Source organism: Marmota flaviventris, chromosome 7, assembly GCF_047511675.1.
Source record: "Marmota flaviventris isolate mMarFla1 chromosome 7, mMarFla1.hap1, whole genome shotgun sequence".
NCBI classification, from domain to species: domain Eukaryota; kingdom Metazoa; phylum Chordata; class Mammalia; order Rodentia; family Sciuridae; genus Marmota; species Marmota flaviventris.
In genome coordinates, this window is record NC_092504.1 from 125,599,691 (window position 1) to 125,618,396 (window position 18,706).

General features: G+C 33.4%; 1 protein-coding gene and 1 pseudogene across 1 annotated transcript in view; one reads left to right on the forward strand and one right to left on the reverse strand.

Moving 5' to 3' along the window:
- The window catches only part of Usp38 (ubiquitin specific peptidase 38), a 33,430-nt gene that overhangs the window by 5,108 nt on the left and 9,616 nt on the right, over nucleotides 1–18,706 (reverse strand). Inside the window, exons 3-9 of the mRNA XM_027926677.2 lie at nucleotides 18,412–18,541; nucleotides 16,464–16,565; nucleotides 11,773–11,931; nucleotides 10,032–10,225; nucleotides 5,949–6,042; nucleotides 3,378–3,484; nucleotides 1,204–2,566 (exon numbers count right to left, since the gene is read on the reverse strand). Coding sequence (XP_027782478.2) covers nucleotides 1,204–2,566; nucleotides 3,378–3,484; nucleotides 5,949–6,042; nucleotides 10,032–10,225; nucleotides 11,773–11,931; nucleotides 16,464–16,565; nucleotides 18,412–18,541 — 2,149 coding nt within the window. The remainder of the gene's footprint in view (nucleotides 1–1,203; nucleotides 2,567–3,377; nucleotides 3,485–5,948; nucleotides 6,043–10,031; nucleotides 10,226–11,772; nucleotides 11,932–16,463; nucleotides 16,566–18,411; nucleotides 18,542–18,706) is intronic.
- On the forward strand, nucleotides 14,395–15,591 carry LOC114085510 (large ribosomal subunit protein uL15m pseudogene; annotated as a pseudogene).

An 18,706-nucleotide genomic window follows, 5' to 3' on the forward strand; every position in this document is an offset into this window, starting at 1 on the left:
CGCCCTGGGCCTTATTTGTCTACACTTGGTAGAAATTTTCTATTTCAACTTAATTCTCTGCTCTACTTCTCTAATCTTTAAGAATCAAGATAATTAATAACTAGTGCTTACATATAACAAGAAGAATATGAGTGAATACATTCTATTTCTATTATCTAGATAATAAACCACTTAACTGGTGTTAGTCTTTGGTAGTGAATCAATTCTAACAAACATTCTGAATTCCTATTTTTTTCTGTAAAGTTAATTATTTACGTGTCACTTCAGAACATTGCTGTCATCCTTTAAAAATGTGTCATTATTTGGGTATTTTATAATGCAGGAAATTTGAAAGCTCTTGAGAAAATTTACCTCTAAAAATCAGTACTATAATGCCCATTTCTTCTTTTATTCTGCTTGTATCTTTTAGTTTTGTGACTTTCAAACACAAAAGTTTTAGAAATTTACTAATTTAAACTCATAAAATAATTTGAACTACCCAGTTACTACACCTATAATCTCCTTTTCTACAATTCCACCTATAATTTGCTACTGGTCTTTTTTTTTTTTAAACCGAAAGTTGGAAGGTTTCAAAGAAAAACACTTGTAACATGACCATTACTAACTTTAAAGTAAATAAAATACTCCTTGAAAAAAATATATTAAAATAAGCAAATTTATCTCATTTGAAGCATTTATGCCATGGCTTTTATTTACTAACTGTGCTATTATCTCATTGATTTTATTGCCCAGATGCTCAAAAATACAAACACCCTTTCTTTATATATTTTCTCCTTTTTAATATCCTTTATTTTGTCCATCTGAATGTCAACACACAGACCTTAAAATATTTACACAAAGAACTTGCAGGAATGAACACCAAATTTACCAGTCATTTCCCGAGGGTGGATGAAGGGAAAGGGTTTCTGTATGGCATGATTTTACATCATCTTTTCTAACTAAAAATAGAGCTTTCATAAATAAAAACAAAATAGGTCTTCTATGTTGAATCTAATTGCCACTTTTCACAACTACTTCCCAATAATTAGAAAGTATAATAATTGAATTATATAGGTTGAGCTCATTTTATATAAATCCAGAATCAAGTTTCAGAATTCCTTGAAAATGTGTAAGTCAAGTTGGATTTCAAAATCTGGCCACTCAATTAACCACCTATCAATTGTGTAATATTTTCCACAAATAATAAAGATATTTTCAACTTACCTGTAAATATAGTTTATTGTCCTTTGTTATAGCATCCATAAGTTCCTTCTGAAGAGGTGGGTCTCCATTTACCCAGAGTCCACTGGTTGGACTGTTACCACTTAAACCATGAGTGGTGTTCTGTTTTTTATACAGAAGCACATATGCAGTATCTTTTGGAAACCTACTTGTAATTTTCTGGACTGACTGAAATGAAGTGAATGTCACTCTGCTGTCATTAAATAAAAACCATTCTTTTGACATTTCCTTACTTTCCAAATCCTGTTCAATAATTGCACTGGGACTATCTCTGCTTAGTATATGACTCTGGGAGGGTGCTAATGTGAGATTTTCAGGCTGGTGGCACATCTGGTATGAAGACTCTGCACCTGTGATGTTTCTGGCATAAGAATAGTAATGCCCACTTTCAGAGGATATACCAGAGTGAACCACAACAGAACTTAATAGGTAGGGGACCAACTTTGGACAGAAAGCTTCTTCAGTTCCAGAAGGCTTTAATTTTTTAGCTAGGTTCTCACCAATATCAGTGAAATCAACATCTACAGACCAACTTTCTGACAATGAAGAGAAAGAAGTAGTTCTTTTAACTGGCAACTCCAAAACCAGTGGCAGTGACACATTGTCTAAAATTTTTCTTCTCACATGATACTTCTGATCATAGGAAAATCTCAGGAGAGTAAGAATAAGGTATTCGGGTTCCTCCGTGATTTGCATAGTTTTCTCAGCATTCTGCAGAGAGGCACAGTTTTCACAATAATATTGGTTGTCACCAGTAAGAATCTCTGGAGCCAAAAAATAATTTAGTAAGTCAGTTACTGAAGGTGTGGTCTCACCTCCTGGTTTCTGAGGTACATCTTTACTGATAAGAATCTTGGGAGATTCATTAGGGACAGAACTGTTTTCAGTATAGTGAAACCCATCAGGAGGACCACCTATTGTTCTTTCATTCATAACTGAATCACAGACAAAGGCAGCTGTTGCTGGATTATAAACTACTGGTTCTTCTGAAGGACCAGATACACTGGCTTGCATTAAGCTGCCATCTTGTGTATTGGATAATGATGCTGGATCTTGGAAAGACAAGTCTTCCATAGCAGGGGAAGGACAAAAGGCCAGTGAAAGATCCGTGAAGGCTTCCACTTTTTGTGAGGTACTCCTGCAGTTCAAGCAACATATGTGAGTCTGTAATTTTCCTCCAAACATTTTTTCTATTAAAGTCTTCTCACTGTCGCTTGTGCAAGGGGTCTCTGTCAGTACAGCTGCCTTACTGGCTACTTCCTGTAAAGAAGTTTCACTGTACCCCAGACTTTCAGAAGACTTGTATGAGGATTGAACTTTCAAGATCTTCTCTTCTTCATGGAGCCTGAGGGAGAATATATCAGTATATCACTACTTTACTTACGTTAAAATATCATTTCTATTTAACAATATTGGTGGCTTAAAATATAAATTATTTTTAATCAATATAAAAACCAAGTTTCTCTTCTTCTAATCAAGAAGAATACTGAATAGTTACAGAATCTAGAAGAAAAGTTAAGGGGTAATTACTACTCTATATTCTCATTATACTTTCTTCATAAGGCTATTTTATAGCATGTATTATATTACAATTAGGTATATATGTCCCTTATTGTCTCATATATTTTTGTCTGCTTGAGATCTCAGAGATGTTTGGCACAAAGAAACCACTAATATATCCTTAGCTGAAAGAAAGGGAGGTTGCACAGGTTAAGACCAACTAACTTTGACATTCATACAACAGAAGGGAGCAAAGACAAGGAGACACAAGAAGATTGTAAGTTTTGTTCATTCAGTGGTAAGGATACAGTAAAATGTACCCTATGCTTACAATTATAAATGGTCTAAAGGAATGGTTCTTAAACTTTGAGGTCCTAGCACCCCTTTGTATTCTTAAAAATAACTAAGCAACCCATTTATATTATTTTGATAGTAACTCATATTACATTTTGATAACAGCTGATCTGAAGTACAAAAATCCGGGGGGGTGGGGGGTGGGAAACAAAACCAAATTAAAAACAAAAGTAAACTTAAAAAAGTACACAATAAATGCTAGATAAGTACCTGAAATGTTTTCAAAAGTAAAAACAATATTAAATAGAAAGAAACTGTTATGAGAAGACACATTCAAGTTATATTTTAAAAATACTTTTTACCTGTCAAGCAGAAACCTGAGGTATTCAGAACAGTCTTGTTGTGATCTGGGAGTAAACCATGGAGGTCTGGAAGCCTCAAAGAATATCCGAGGTGCATATGCTTCCCTCTTTAGATAGCAGCACAGAAAATACAAGGAAGTATTATAGCATGAACCAAAAGTAACTGAAATCTTAATATCTAATGTTTAATAAAGATTATTTAAAATTACATTGCACTCAGCCTTTTCTAAAAAAGCCAGAGACATGGAGCAACCTGAAAGCATATAAAACTAGTTAGAAATAAATATAGGCAATCTTTAGTCCCACCTTCTCACTCTGTAAAGAACAGAAACTTCAGAAACTATGGGGCTTGTCCAAGGTCATACAACTAAGTGAGTAGAGGGATTACATTAGAACCCAGGTTTCTCTAACTCTTGAAATACTATTACCTCTCTATGATAACTGTGTTTGAGTCCCTAATTTTTTTTTAAATGAAAGCGTAATGAATATATATTGTGGACAATATAATATGGTGAATGGTCTACAGAGCCAGGCAACTACCTGCTTTAGTTGAAAATTTCCTTGCTTGGGTACATGTCTTAAATGTACAGAATGTGAACACACTGGTTAGGGACCTTGCTAGTTTTGTTTTTTCTTTTAATACCAGAGATACAACCCAGGGAAACTTACCACTAAACCACATCCCTAGCACCTTTTTTAGAAACAGGGTCTTGCTGAGTTGCTAAGTGCCTCACTAAGTTGCTGAGGCTGGCTTTGAACTCAAGATTGTCCTGTCTTGGCCTTCAGAGCCTCTGGGATTACAGGAAAGTCCCTGGCTTTTGTTTTCTTTTTAAAAGCGCAGATAGGCAGTTCAATCTAGTAGTTGATCTTAGACTCTGGATTAAATTAATCTAGGTTCAAATACTGGATTTTTCCACATACACACACAAAAAAGCTGAGTAGGTGTATGAAAAATATAATTATAACTTGAAAAATCTGAAATTCTCTTGATATTTTGAATATATTTAGTATATAATAATGGAATCCTCCTCAGTTAAAGAAAATTTTATTCAAATTAGGGGTGTTTATAGCATTTTGCAAGAAGGGAGTTTGGCATACTGATTTAGCATAAGTTTCAGAGCTATTTAATTCATATCCTAATCCTGCTACTTGTTTGCATGACCCTGAGCAGATAACTTAAACATTTTTTTTTTTTTCCAGCAAACTGGGGATATACTGATAGACTGGTTTTGAGGATTAAGAGATAAATGACTTACCACAGGGCTAGAAAATTTAAATGCTCAGTAAATATTAGCTTTATTATTTATAAGAAAAAAACTTTAATTATTTAGGGAAATCTACCTACCTAAAATAATCCTTGCCAGTCTGCTACCCAATCAAGAAGGTCTCAACTGTGACAGAACTTTAATTAGGATCTCTCGTTAGTTTCTTTCTTCTTTTCTTGGGAATGGGGAACCTCCTAGAGTTTTTTCTTAGTAGCTCTGATTTAGTAAGTTAATATAGTATACATATATCTATATAAATATACATATGTACACATATACATATATATCTATAATATAGTAAATGTAGAGTAACGATAAATCAAGTACAGAAAAAAAATCACTAGGAAAACAAAGAGGAGAGAAGAAAGAGTTTTCATTTCTCTTGGTCCTGACATGTTAAATTTAATTTGTTGGCATATTTCTCTCAGATGAAGACTAATAAAATGATCTCTCTGAGAACATCAGTACTCATAGGCCATCATTATTCTGTCAATCCTATTTCAATCATTTTCATGTAAGAAGTTAGACTTGAGACATTTCTCAGTTTGTAGATGGGAAACAACTTAATCTCATCAATTGTGAATCTTTTTTTTTCTTCTGGCTCTAATTACCAACTACTCTTTAAGATTTCTGTGAGTCAATAGCAATCAGAGGAAAACCAGAAAATAATACATTAAAGTAATATATATCATTTGTCTGTGTATGTTCAAAACCTAAGCAACAAGTTCACTGAACATAGGATTCCCTTTGCTTATCATAGACTATGTATTGTATCTCTCCAAAAATATTCTGTTGAATATTTACTATATATGACCTTTTTCTATTAGCATAAATTCATTTCCTTGAATTAATCTATATACATAAAATATCATGATAAATTTTAAGCTTTAGAACTCAACACATAAACAGTTCTACAAAAATCTTTAGTCATAATGAAGGATATATATATATAAGAAAAGGGAGGGGTAAAAAAGTCTGGCACCACACAATTACTTTAGTTGCTCATTTCTATGCAAATCCATTAATTTAGTATCTGTAAACTATTAAAAATGCATTTAAAATGATTTCTTCATGATAGATTCTTTATTTGATAGGAAATTGGATTTTACATATAACAGTGCTTAGAACAGTAGGTCTCTATAATATTTATCAATAAGAATGGGAAGTGGAGGGAATGGGGATAAAAACTTGGCATATTCTGATATATTAGGCAGTACTACTTCAGTTAAAAAGGTTTGGCATATGTGAAGTTCAAAGAATATTATCATCACAGTTAGCATATACTACTATACACACATACACTCACCTGTGTATGAGCCAAAAAGGCAAAAAGATGCTGTAATTTTTTCATTAATGAATTGCACCCGTTTAGATTTAAAGATAATACTTGTCTCCTGAAACTGAAGGAGAATAAAATATAATGCAATATATCTCTATAAATATATACACAAGCATTTTTTTTTTTTTTTTACAAAAGTATCTTTAAAAAGCTAAAAAGAATAGGGCAGAGGGGTTGGAGGGGAAGGGATGGGGCATGGGGTAATTAATGATGGTGGAATGTGATGATCATTACTATCCAAAGTACATGTATGAAGACACGAATTGGTGTGAATATACTATGTATACAACCAGAGATATGAAAAGTTGTGCTCTATATATGTAATAAGAATTATAATGCATTCTACTGTCATAGATAAATAAAAAATTTACATAATAAATTTTTTAAAAAAGCTAAAAAGAAGCTATTAGCATAAATTCATTTTCTTAAATTAAAACTTATGCTTAGCTGGATGCAGTGGTACATGCCTGTAATCTCAGTGGCTTAGGAGGCTGAGGCAAGAGGATGCAAAGTTCAAAGCCAGCCTCAGCAACTTGGTAAGGTACTAAGCAATTCAGTGAGATCCTGTCTCTAAATAAAACAACAACAACAAAAAATAGGGCTAGGGATGTGGCTTAATGGTTAAGCACTCCTGGATTGACTCACCGATACTAACCCCACCTCCCCCCGCCAAACCAAAACCCAAAAAACAAAACAAACAAAACAACTTATGCTTAGAGTAAAACGTTATTTATGTGACAGTTTTTTTTTTGCCTAACAAAGTTACCTAACTGTATGTAACACAGTGAAGAGGGAAGAAGGGAATGATAATAAACGAACACTTAACTACATGGCCTGGCAATGACCTATGTGCTCTCCCATATTATTCCTATTGCCTGGATTAGTATATATAACTAGGCTACTCATTTATATCTTAGATAAGAAACTTTTAAATATGCATGAAATAAAAATATGCTGTCATCAAAACACAATAAAATTGGAGTGATTTTAAAGAGTGTGGTATAGCATAGCTTGGGAAAAGAATATTAAAAAATAGTATAGGAACAATTGGTTACCCATGTGGAAAAAATAGAAGTAGGCAAGATTTTGTAACATCACAAATGTCATGTTGGATAAAGAAATTAAAGCAAATACAAAACTAATAAAGTACTTAAAAACAAAAGGGGAAATTTTAGAGGGTAAGGGCTTTCTAAATCACAGGTGCTATAAACAAAAACTGGCAGATTTGACTACATTAAAAAAAAATCTATATAAATAGCTGGGTGTAGTGGTGCACACTTGTAATCCCAGTGGCTCGGGAGGCTGAGGCAGGAGGATCCCAAGTTCAAAGCTAGCTTCAGCAAAAGCAAACTGTTAGCAACTCAGTGAGACCCTGTCTTTAATATAAATACAAAACAGGGCTAGGGATGTGGCTCAGTGGTGGAGTGCTCCTGAGTTCAATTTCTGGTACAAAAAATAAACAAACAAATAAGACTATAAAAAATTGATTCATGTAATTAGAAGAAAGCATGTAATAAGGATTATCATGCAGAGTATAAATGAATCAACACAAAAAAGAAGAAAACCCAGCAGAAAGATGCAAAAGAACAGGTTATTAAGAAAGAAAAGCAAATGAACAAAGAAAAATAGAAAAGAAAAAAACCATAATGGTCAATAATATGCAAATTAAAACAAAAAGAAGAGGAAAGTGCAGTGGCATGTTCCTTTTAGTCCCAGCTACTACATAGGAGGCTGAGTTCCAGGTCAACCTGGGGAAAACAGTAAGACTCTATTTTTTTGTATGTATATATATATTTTTTTTGTGTGTATGTGTGTGTGTATATTTATATTTTAAATATCTTTATTTTGTTTGTTTATGTGGTGCTGAGGATCGAATTCAGTGCCTCACACATGTTAGGCAAGCGCTCTACCACTAAGCCACAGCCCGACCCTAATTTTTATAAAACATAAAAACAAAAGAAATTACTCAGATTGGGATAAAAGTAAGACTGATTATATAAAGTACTTCCAGAGGTACAGACAGTCATAGGTACAACCAGATTTTAGTATGTAAGTTCAAAATGCTACAACCTTTTGCGGAGCAATCTGGCATACCCTGTTCAAAGAAAATCCTGCCTATCTGCATATGAGAAATGCTCATAATGACCAAAAATGGATTTAAAAGTAATTTAATAATTTGGTCAACAGGAATATGGTTAAATAAATCATGATAATGATTTAATTCAGAGTGACATAGATATGTACTGCCCCACAATGGGAACATTTCTAACACAAATTATTAAATGACAAAACAAGTGGACTAAAAAAGAATTTATAAATAGGATTCTCTGCAAAATTTTTTAAAAAAACAATGACACTGTTTTTGTATTAGATATAGGCTAATGACTATACCAAAAAAATCTGGAATGAATAATGCACACAAAACTGTGCCTTTGGGAATGGGTGTGTGTGATGTTTATTTTATATATTTGTACATTTAGTAATTTTTTTAAAGCCATGAAAAAGAATTCATTTAGTATCTAAGAAATAAAATACGCTGTCTTCCTATTCTGAGATTATTGGCCACTGCACAGCAAAATGTACTCTCTCAATTTTTCTTGCCAGTTATAATTGCTTTGGTCTCTGCTTTCTGTCATCTGTAAAATGAGATGGCTCAGTGGATGACCTCTGGTGGTCAGATATAGATTCTTCAATCTTATGCTTAGGGTTAGTTGAGCCTGAGTACATCTTTTCTTAAACATACACACACACACACACACACACACACACACACACAAAGAAGAAAAAAAAATAAAACACTAACCCATATGTAAAACACCTTAGTGCTCACGCTATAATCTGGGGCTAAGCAATAACTGAAAACGAACTCTATATCTAATAGTTTTTGTCTCTTCTAGGCAGCCATAACAACTTATAAAAGCTTGGAACTCAATTTATAAACATCTTTGGGAAAGCTCCATGAAATCTTTATTGGTACTAAAGAGAAAATATTAACCATATTTTGCCTTTAGGAAAAGTTGGTCATTATTTTGTACCATCATGGACAGCATTCCTCTAACTAGCAATTTTTATTTCCTATTCACTTAGCTGCAAAAGAAAATGGATTTAAAAGTAAATTCATAAGTAGGCAAAGGAATATGTCTATTTATACATTTGTTCAGTAATTACCATATTGGAGTGGGAAGCAGAGCTTGTTTTCTAAACAAAGAAGTTGTTCTGATAAACAGTGAAATAACTATAAGCATATAAAACTAAATTTGATACCCTCAAAACATATATGGTTTAAACGGAGCATAGTGGTGCTAATCCCAGTGGCTCAGGAGGCTGAGGCAGGAGGATCACAAGTTCAAAACCAGCCTCAGCAACTTAGTGAGACCCTGTCTCAAAATGAAAAATAAAAAGGACTTGGGATGGGATGTGGCTTAGTTGTGAAATGCCCCTAGTTTAAAAAAAAAAAAAAAGATATATGGGTTAAAAACATATAGTGGGCTTATAGACAGAAACAAAGATAAGAGGGAAAGGAAAGGAGAAGGGGAATAGCATGGATGGTGAAAGGAGACCCTCATCATTATACAAAATACATGTATGAAGATGTGAATTTGGTGTCAACATACCCTATATATAATCAGAGATATGATAAATTATTGTATAATGGTGTATTAAGAATCGTAATGCAAAATAAATAAATAGAAAGGGGGAAAAAAGAAACAAAGATAAGAAATAATAATAGCAAATGAGATCTCTAGGACACTTAACAGGCTAAATCTATCCCGCTGTTATTAAATGTCAAGTCATAGAAATTAAAAAGATAGTAGCATTATAAATAAATGGAATGTACACTAGATATAATCAAGCAAACTTTATATAAGTATTATTTTCAATAGTTCTTGAGCATTAAAAGCAATTTCACTTCTGAATAAGCCTAGTATATGGAAATACTAACATTTATGCCATTTATAAGAAATAATGTATAGAAAATCCCCACCTTACATTTTGTTAGCATCCATCAAATTGTATAGTTGAAGTGAAAATGTTCAAATTTAAACTTACTCTGTAGCCATAAACAATGCTTGTATAACACTGTTCATATAACATGTATTTCCTAGGTTAATAAGGCCAGTTTTTCCAGTTTCAGATTTTCCAGAAAGTCTAGACAAGCAAGATGCCAAAGAATTGGATTGAGACGTCCAGGCACTTTGACTGAGAATCAGCTTAATTTTCTCCTCACCAGGCTTAGGAAAATCCTACACATCATAAATAGGAAAAATACTTTAAAGTAAAGTAAAAACTATTTTTGTTATTAAATTAATTAGCACCACAAAGAAGATTTTTCCACTGACATTATTTTACTTCTTAGTTTTAAAATACTGACAGCAGTAATTAGCTAGTCACTAAAAATTCAAATTACAGTGCATGGCAAAAATAAATGCCTCCTGAACACAGTTGCTTAAGTTGAACAATACTTACGAATTGTCACATTTGAACTACTTATGCTAGCAAAATATTTACAACATAAAACTTTGAGATCAGAGAGTATTCTGTGCTATTTAAAGGCAGTAGGAATGAGGACTTGAAGTGGCCCATAACTGAATAAGTTAAACAACAAATAATCTGCTTTTCAAATTTGGGGATAAAAATCATATTTTCTTTTAATTCATTACTAATATTTACTTAGTATTAATCCTTAGAAACAAAAGTCCAAAGTAATTAGGGGATTAAAAAAAAAGTACACATTGGCATAATGACCTCTGACTCTGAAAAACTAATCACATTTTACCATCTAGAAAATTATTACAACATACAGATTTTTCTTACTTGCTTAGTAAGTATGTGATAATGAGAAAAGATTTTAAGTGTAAATGATTTCAAGCTTGAGTAGAGCATTGGCGAATAACAAAGTTGGTCAAATAATTTACAATTATCTTTTATTGACTGTTATTTCTGGTACTTAGACCTTAGAAAACAAACATTTTTAAAGTAATTCTGCTTTTTTTGTTTTGATGATAGCTAAGAGAAAGTGTTTCCTTGGGCTAAGAGTAATTCCTTTCCTTCTTCTGAGACTATATGAGTTATCAGAATTTTCAATATGAAAGCACTGAAGAACAGTCATCAATAGACACAGCAATAGAGATTATCATTACTATTAAATCCATGACAAATGCTCCTTCATATAATTTACTTTAGAAAGGTCAAGTGTCATACCAGTGTTATACATCACACACATTAATTGTTTAACAGTCTTGTCTTCTGGACCCCAAAATTACTTTGATAAAGCTAACTAGACAGTAAAAATCATATGATTTGAGTCCATTTCAGATATGAAGTAGTATAACGTCTGAGTTAAACTCTCTTATTTTGCTCTACCTTGACTTTGCAGTAAATTTACTGAGAAAAGTGTGCTTGCTGTGATCTATTTTTCACAAACAGAAACGATGCACTATCTATACAAAGTTGAAAAACAGAGTGACCACAAATAATTCAAGTAAAGATTCTATGAAATACAGACATTCATGAATAGTATATAGTAAAAGCAGAATTAAAAATAGGGACAAAATCAGTCAAATACTTTATTATCTGCATTTCCATGATTCTAATATGTACTTTACATATTTGAACACATGGGATGCAAATCTGATATATGGATTCATTTAATATAGCATATTTTTAAAACAAGTTTCCCCAAAAGTGGTTATAAATTCTAAGATATGCCTTATTTGATGGTACCAGAGAATTGAAGAAATATGGTTATTAATCTGCAACTCCATAAATACTGGTATAACAATTCTCATACCTTTATTGCCTCCAGAAGAGGTTCATAGAGATCTGGAAATCCAGAATAATGATACATCATACAGTGTATTAATTCTGTTAACTGCACTAAGAAGGTTGTGCTGGAAGGCAGGCCATCATTTTTGAAAGAGTGAACCAAATTAACTACATGAGGAACAATCTGAAGAGAAAAAAAGAAAAACATTTCTTAAAATGTTTACAAACTGGCAATACATTCTCTAGCCTACAAATAGAGTACAATGATATATGATCAGCAAATTCTTTCACATGTGTTGTCATAGCCTTTTCTAAAAAAGTTATAAAGTTAAAATCTTCTAGAATATCAAGAATATCAAGGCAAATCTTGTTTTCAGTCATATACAAGTGTAATTCCATTTACTATTCCTCTCCTCATTCTTACACTACTATATGTCTGACATAGGTACAAACAGGAATCTTAGTCATTGCAACAATTCTAAAGAAATGCCTTCAGTTGAACAAATTAAAAACAAATAAACAAGCAAACCTAGAATTAGCTAAAGGGCTCCACCTAGTGACAACTTAAAAATTTTCAGCTTGAAAGAATTACACGTATTGTGCAGTTAAGTCTACCTTAAGTCTTTGAAATAACTTACAAATGTAACTAAAATTATAGCTCAAATAATATACTTTTCATTTAGATAAGAAGAGGGACAATGTCTAATGTTGGATTGGATATTCTTATTAACAAACCCTTTCCTCAACCCAAATAAAGATGGTTCTAAAAATAAAAGGAATCAGAATCTTCTATTATATTTAAGAAACTGGGGCTAAAAATAAAAAGGAAATTGAAAATGTACATTGCTTGTAAACATGTAGACAATTGTTAATATTGATGATCATCACAAAAAATGTTTTCATTGTAAAATTAGTTGGAAAAAACCCAACAAATATAGACATAATAACATATTTAAGAAGTTATTACCCAAATGAAACAAATTCTATTTTTCAGCAATGGTTCATTCTATTTGAATAATGCTGTACTTTTTCCAAATAATTATAATATGAAACTACATGTTTACACTTCTCATGCTAAAAGACATCTTATTATGTTCTATTTGTGGAATATTTTTGGTCGCTATCTCATGAAAAGTGAAGCTATAGTTATATTAGGGCTATGCCATGAGGCAAATAATGACAGTTATAGTAATGCCCCAATCAACTTCTTTTCCTTTCACCTAAAAAGAATCATCATATTCTTAAATTAACAGTGCTACTTCTGTTTTCTGTCTAGCTTTATCCTTGAGCCTGAGGTCTTAAATCACATTTTAGGTTTACACTACTTTTAATCTTACCTCCATCAAAGGTATGGATATCACCATAAAACTAGCAGCTCCTAATGAGTTCATACTATTGCTATCATCTCTACATATTTAAGCAAATCTGAATGCAACCCTGCCCCATTAAAGCCACATCTCTCAGACATTCTTTTGATAAAATAATTAAAAATTTAAAATTATTTTGTTTTCTCAGACATGAAGGGAAAGAAATAAAAAGAGGAAATAATTTAAAAATGATTCATAATTCCAAATTGTCCAAAAGCACTTCTAGTGTACATTTGATCTTTGCAATCAGGTTATATGGTTTTCTATTACTATGCCCCAAAATGATCAATATTATCATTGACACAGAAATAAGACTTTTTCTTCGAGATATACTTCCAAGCAAGCTATATTGACTCCTCAATGCTTGAAAGTTGAGTTTTTGAATGAGGAAACTAAATGTTTCTAGACATTACTGTAACACTAAACATAAGTTACTATTTGAGGAAATTCATAAAACTTAAATAGTTTTTTTTTTTTTTTCTTACCCATATGACTATCTGCCACAGTGTCTATTTAAATTTTTTCCACTTATAAAAAACATGAGGGGCTGGGGTTGTGGCTCAGTGGTAGAGCACTTGACTAGCATGTGTGAGGCATTGGGTTCAATCCTCAGCACATAATAAATAAATAAATAAATAAATAAATAAATAAATAAATAAATAACATAGAGCTATTGTGTCCATCTACAACTAAAAAATTAAAAAAAAAATATAAAAAGCAATCTGTCTCATTACAATACATATTATAACATCAATCCTGGTTTGCCCTAAACTATTCTAAACATAAAATATGATGAATAATGATGTTGATGATTCCAAATTGTTGCTCATAGTTAGCCACCCTTAAATCTCAGTCCTTCACTGAATTGTTTGGAATTATATGTGATTTAATTACCATTTAAATCACTTCTAAATGTCCAAGTTATTCTTAGTTAAGTGGAGGGTCCAACTCTACACAGTACTTAGACAAGAATTTGGTCTTTGTTTTTAGGCTTTACTAACCCAGATCAAAATTTTCAGTTTCAGATCTAACTTAAATAAATGATCCCTCAAATAAATGATTTAATACCCACTTAATTAATAATCAAACATTTCAAAGTCAAATATTTGTTATTTTATCTATTTTTCTCAGGGGGAAAAAAGTAGTTAAAGTAGTTTAGGTACTACTAAAGTAGGAAAGGTAAGGAGATAACTTATTTTAAAACATTCTGAGCAATAAAATAGGTTTAGAGTATAGAGTAAGCGACTAATCCCAGAGATTAAGAAATGTCCTTGGAGGCGGCTCAGGGCGCCCTTGGAAGCTCCCGGACCTGCGGTCATGGCTGGTCCAGCGCAGGCCGGTGGGGCCAGGTCCCTAGACCTGCTCCGGGCCCTGCCGCGTGTGAGCCTGGCCAATTTAAAGCCCAATCCCGGCTCCAGGAAACCGGCGAGGCGACCAAGAGGTCGGAGAAGAGGTAGAAAATGTGGGAGAGGCCATAAAGGAGAAAGGCAGAGAGGAACCCGGCCACGGCTGGGCTTCAAGGGAGGCCAGACTCCATTTTATATCCGAATCCCAAAATATGAATTTAATGAAGGACATAGCTTCAGACGCCAGTATCAGCCTTTGAGTCTCAAGAGACTGCAGTATCTTATTGATTTGGGTCGAGTTGATCCTACTCAACCTATTGACTTAACCCAGCTTGTCAATGGGAGAGGTGTGACTATCCAGCCTCTTAAAAGGGACTATGGTGTCCAGCTTGTTGAGGAGGGTGCTGACACCTTTAAGGCAAAAATCAATATTGAAGTACAGTTGGCTTCAGAACTAGCTATCGCTGCAATTGAAAAAAACGGTGGTGTAGTTACTACAGCCTTCTATGATCCAAGAAGTCTGGATATTCTGTGCAAACCTGTTCCATTCTTTCTGCGTGGACAACCCATTCCAAAACGAATGCTGCCCCCTGAAGCACTGGTGCCATATTATACTGATGCAAAGAACCGTGGTTACCTGGCGGATCCTGCCAAATTTCCTGAAGCAAGACTGGAACTCGCCAAGAAGTATGGCTATGTTCTACCAGATATCACTAAAGATGAACTCTTTAAAATGCTCAGTACTCGAAAGGATCCAAGGCAGATCTTCTTTGGTCTTGCTCCAGGATGGGTGGTGAATATGGCAGATAAGAAAATTCTAAAACCTACAGATGAGAATCTCCTCAAGTATTATAGCTCATGAATTCCCTTCCAGCCAAGCAGAGTTGTAGCAGAGTACCAGAAAAGGGACTGAAGCATATGGATTTCTCCAGTCATTGTATATAGTCATTTGCATTTCATGAATGTATAATTCCTCAGCTGTTAGTTGTTAGGGTAATCATATCTCTTTTTCATTTTCATCTAAAATTAAAATAACACTGCAGAAAATAAGGACTGCACATATGAATTGACTGTGTAGATTGTGTGTCAAAGATTCAAACTCTGCTGGTTGATTGAAGGACAATTATAAATATTTAAAAAAAAAAAAAAAAAAAGAAATGTCCTTGGTATAATAAAGTAATAAACAATAAAATAAATGATTAAGTTATGTTAGAGAGTCTCCTTCCTAGAAATTTGAAAACAAGCCTTTTTTTTGAAGGGCCTACACACAATCATGCTTGGAAGAAAAAAAAAAAAAAGTCACCTAAAAATTAACAACTAGGATTCTATACATCTTCATCAGTCTCCTCTGAATTTTGTTATGGTGATCAGTATCCTTAAGATTTCAACATTGTAGGTATACTGATAATGAGTTAATTGTCTTGTAAAACTGCGGATCAGATCTTGGAGGAAGCAGGCATTCACACAAAGCTACTGCTTTCCTCTGATGCCATAAAAATGTCAATGGACAGGTCCCTAAAGTAACACCTGCAAATTGATAATCAAATCAAAACCAGTGATGTAATTGTTTTAAAGTGGTAGCATTCTAGATATGTTTTAAGATGGAGTCAACAGGATATGGGCTGAGAGTGAATAAAAAGACTTAATTTTAAGACAACAAATCAAACTGATGTTTTCATGGTTCTGAAATTTTAAAGCCATCAGTGATTTTCAACTATTTTAATCCTTTTGCACTGTTCATATGTACAGCAGACATCCATCAGTGACATATCTCACATAGAGCAGTAACAAGTCGGGTAGTTTTGGTGAGACACAAAACATTCTGAAAATATATTCCTTGGAGAGAAATTAAACAGCTTCAATTTTCTAAGAAAAGGTAAAGCTATGTGAAAACAGATTCAGAACTAACCTACAGCCTTTTCACTACATACAAATGTGACTCAATAGGAAACTAAATTTTGAAATTTTTTTTTTAATTATAGGAAGCTTCTGGTATAACTTACCAAATGGAACGCCTCTGGAGAATGCTGAAAACTAAGCAGCATGTGAGAAAGAACTGCAAGAGCACCAGGTCTCACAAGAGGAAACCAAAGTCGATTAAAAACCTTCAAAATAAGATAAGACACCCATCTTAAGAATTTGGAGGAAAATCAGAAACTCAATCAGTAGTTATTTCCCTAGAGCAAAAATTATTTATATGAATGCCCCCATTCCTGAAAAGTTCTATCATAACATGTTATTAAACTTTGGGGGAAGGACAAAGTTTTGAGATAACAACATGACTGAGATCAAGAGGAATGTAATGGCCTACCCAATTCTTAAAATACCCTGATAAATGGAAATCTGTTAAACTATGTTTATATGATGATGTTTCTTGGGCCACTCTTCATTTAATTCACTCAATAAATATTTATTAAGCACTTACTATTGCTCAGCACTGTTCTAGGCAACGGAAAACAGTAGATCTGAAAAATAATTTCTAAAAGGACTTTCAGTATAAAGGATGTGAAGAGATAATAAAAAGGAACATATAATGATAAGTGCTATCAAAATACAAAGCAGGGCATGAATAGGAAATACTGGGTGGCAGAGGGGTTTGCTATTTTTACAAAGGATGTGCAAAAAAAATGCCTCATGTAAAAGGTGATATCTGACTATAAAGCGGAAAGGAGAGAGATAAGCTTGGTAGATCTTGAGAAAACAGCAATTTAAACAGGACAAAAAGCAGTGCAAACGTCCCAAGTCCTCTAGGCTGGTGTGATATGAATATAGTAAGGAGGACAGTGTAAGTGAAGCAAGAGACTAAGGCAAGTGGGAGATGGAATTAGAGAAGTAGCAGTGGGCCAGATCACATGGCATCTTGTGAGACACCTACAGGGAACAAAAAGCAGGGAGGCTATGGTAATCAATTCAACAAGAGATGGTGACAACTTTGGATTGAGGTAGTAGTGACGTAACTGATTAAAAGTGGTAGGATACTGGATATATTTTAAAGGTGGAGTCAGCAGGATATATAGGATATGGGTTGAGAGAGAATGTTAGAGATAAGGATAGCTTCAAGTTTTTGGCCTAAGTGAATGAAAGGATGGAGTAGCCCTTTATTAAGATGGGAAAGATCACCTGTGGGAGAAAAAAAATTAGGAGTTTCATATCTGAGTACAGGCAGTTGAATATATGAATATGGAATTCAAGGGAGAACAATGAACTAGAAATATACATTTGTCAGTCATAAAGCCTTGGGACACCTATGCTGTGAATATGCACTGAAAAGAAAGAGGACCAAAGACTGAACTCTAAGGCAATCTAAAAACTAGAAAGAGCAAGAACTGGAGACTGATATGCCAGCGAAGCAGGACAAAACCCAAGGAAATAAAATGTCCTGGAAATTGAGTAAGAAGAGTGTTTTAAGAGGGAGTGTTCAGTTGTGTCAAATGCTGCTGACAGGTTGAAGAGGAGAGCCCTGAGAAATGATCCCTGGTGTAGCAACATTGGGAAGCACTGGTATCAAAGGTAATTTTGGTAAGGTAATGGTAAAAGTCTAATTAGATGGATTCAAGAAATAATGGGAGAAATGTTTTCATAGTCAGTATCTGAAAATAGCAAAACTATTTTAATTACACTTACATGGCATTTTTTAAATTACTAAGGCCTATTCAAAACAAAACCGAAAACTGGTTCATTTAAAATTAAGCATTCAGAGCTGGGGCTGTAGCTCAGTGGTAGAGTGTTTGCCTGGCATGTGTGAGGCAGTGGGTTCGAGTCTCAGCACTGCATATAAATAAATGAACAAAATAAAGGCCCACCAATGTCTAAAAAATATTCTTTAAAAAAAAAATAAAAAAAAAAAAATAAAATTAAGCATTCAAATGCTTTTAAAGAGACAATATTGATTATAAAAATATTGATTATAAGATTTCATGCATTCTAATACATTCATATACTCCCACTTACCAGTTCTATTTTCAGCAAAGTAACATCTATCAAAATAGTAAACTTCTGAACAGCTGCTAGTCCTTTCAGCAGTGCAATTACCCAAGTATCTACATGCTGAGCCAACGGCCAGGAGAGCCAGTCAATCATTCTGAAAATTGAAGAAAAATAAAACTATCAGTATTGGAAATATTTTCAACATTACTCAAGAGTAGACTACTCTTGTTACAGTAAATAATCAGTCACTTCATAACTCATTATTTACAACTTGCTAGTAAAAAGCACTGACCAAGATGTAGAAATGAAATACAATGGA